The sequence below is a fragment of the Austrofundulus limnaeus genome, unplaced genomic scaffold (genome assembly GCF_001266775.1).
Source record: "Austrofundulus limnaeus strain Quisiro unplaced genomic scaffold, Austrofundulus_limnaeus-1.0 Scaffold3194, whole genome shotgun sequence".
Classification (NCBI taxonomy): domain Eukaryota; kingdom Metazoa; phylum Chordata; class Actinopteri; order Cyprinodontiformes; family Rivulidae; genus Austrofundulus; species Austrofundulus limnaeus.
In genome coordinates this window covers 1-1664 of record NW_013955596.1, presented here as the reverse complement: position 1 = coordinate 1664, position 1664 = coordinate 1, and the positions used below count along the sequence as shown (strand labels likewise).

Sequence of the window (1664 nt, the reverse complement as noted above, 5' to 3'; positions counted from 1 at the left end):
GTATGTAACCAGTTCTAACAATTAACCAGGTTTACCAACTGACCACTTCTAACAACTAACCAGGTTTACCAACTAACCATTTCTAAAAACTAACCAGGTTTACCAACTGATCAGGTTTACAAACTAATCAGATTTATTAACTAACCAGTTCTAACAACTAAGCAAGTTTACCAACTGACCAGATTTAATATATAACCAGTTCTAACAACTGATCAGGTTTACCAACTATCCAGTTCTAAAAACTAACCAGGTTTACCAACTGATCAGGTTTACAAACTAATCAGATTTATTAACTAACCAGTTCTAAAACTAACCAAGTTTACCAACTGACCAGGTTTACCAACTAACCAGATTTAATATGTAGCCAGTTCTTACAACTAACCAGGTTTACCAACTGACCAGTTCTAACAACTAACCAGGTTTCCCAATTAGCCAGGTTTATGTGGAACCAACTAAGTCAGTCTTCCAAAGGGCCTCACTAGTCTCTGACTGTCTGCAGGTATCTGCTGTTGAAGACCCACCAGATGCCTCTGGACGCCTTCCTGGTGTCTCTGAAGATGATGCAGGTGGAGGACGTGGACATCGACGAGGTGCAGTGCATCTTGGCCAATCTCATCTACATGGTGAGCTTGTCAGGTAAAACCACACCTGGAGCCAGGTGGACACCCGCTGATTCTTCTTCTGTGTTTTCAGGGTCACATTAAAGGTTACATCTCCCATCAGCACCAGAAGCTCGTGGTCAGTAAACAAAACCCATTCCCTCCTCTGTCCTCTGTCTCATAGACTATATTACCCACAATCCCTATGGGCTAACAGGCCTTCATGGAACCATTTTCTTTCCAGTTCTTTTTTAATTGTAAAAATCTTGTGAAATAAAGCATTTTGTGTTTTTTAAAGTGAGTTTTTAACTGTTTTTCTTCAAACATGAGAACAGATATTACTGTTTTAATAGTTTTATTGAAACTTTATATTTTATTTTGTTTATCTTGATTAAAGAAAATAAAATGTCTCTTTTGAGGGAAGTCTTCTGAGACCAGGGTCAAAGAAAGGTGGAAATGTTTATTCCCCCTCGGGGTGACCCCTACACAGTTTAGATTCATTTTAACAGTAAATACTATGAATACCTGGTGTTTCTGTAGCTCAGCAGTACAAGTTCAAATGTCAGTGCTCAGAAAACCGTATTGGGTTGGCTGACGAGTTCCTCTGTGTACTGGCTGATCTGGAGGGTCATGTGATCCTCTGCTGCCAGGAGTTTCGGTCTGATCCAGTTCAGGTAACGGGACACTTTGGTGAACACGTGACCGTCACATCCTGAGGACGATGAGATCAGCAGTCCGGTCAGAAATCCGGTTCCTTTCTCCACCGAAGCGACCGATGAACCTGGCAGCCAGCCACCACACAGCCTGCTGACCTTTGACCTCCTCTGGCCGTCACGTGGCCTCTCCTGGTGTTGGCTCTTTGAAGTGGCGTTGTGGTGAACCTGGGTTCTGTTCAGAGACTGAATATTTTGGGTCCCTGAGGTTCTGTTTGGACCGGAGGTGATGATGTTCTGACCCACCAACGGCTGAGTTTTGTTCTCGGAGAGAACGGTCAGCGTCCTGCCTGAAGGTTCGTTCTGGTCCTTCATGCAGAACATCTTGTTGCTGAGCGGGTGGGACATGTTC

General features: G+C 43.5%; 2 protein-coding genes across 2 annotated transcripts in view; one reads left to right on the top strand and one right to left on the bottom strand.

Annotated features, from left to right (window-relative positions):
- Positions 1–896, top strand: part of LOC106511770 (PCI domain-containing protein 2) — a gene marked incomplete at its 5' end in the record, with an annotated part of 3775 nt that extends 2879 nt beyond the window's left edge. Inside the window, 2 exon segments of the mRNA XM_014000509.1 lie at positions 500–623; positions 694–896. Of these exon segments, the coding sequence (XP_013855963.1) occupies positions 500–623; positions 694–783 (214 nt within the window).
- A 143-nt stretch (positions 897–1039) lies between these two features.
- prozb (protein Z, vitamin K-dependent plasma glycoprotein b) lies at positions 1040–1663 on the bottom strand (the record flags this gene model as incomplete). The annotated part of the gene is given in 1 exon segment (XM_014000508.1): positions 1040–1663. A coding segment is annotated over 1 exon segment (495 nt), but the record flags the coding sequence as incomplete, so codon positions are not given.
- Between the last annotated feature and the right edge of the window lies 1 nt (position 1664).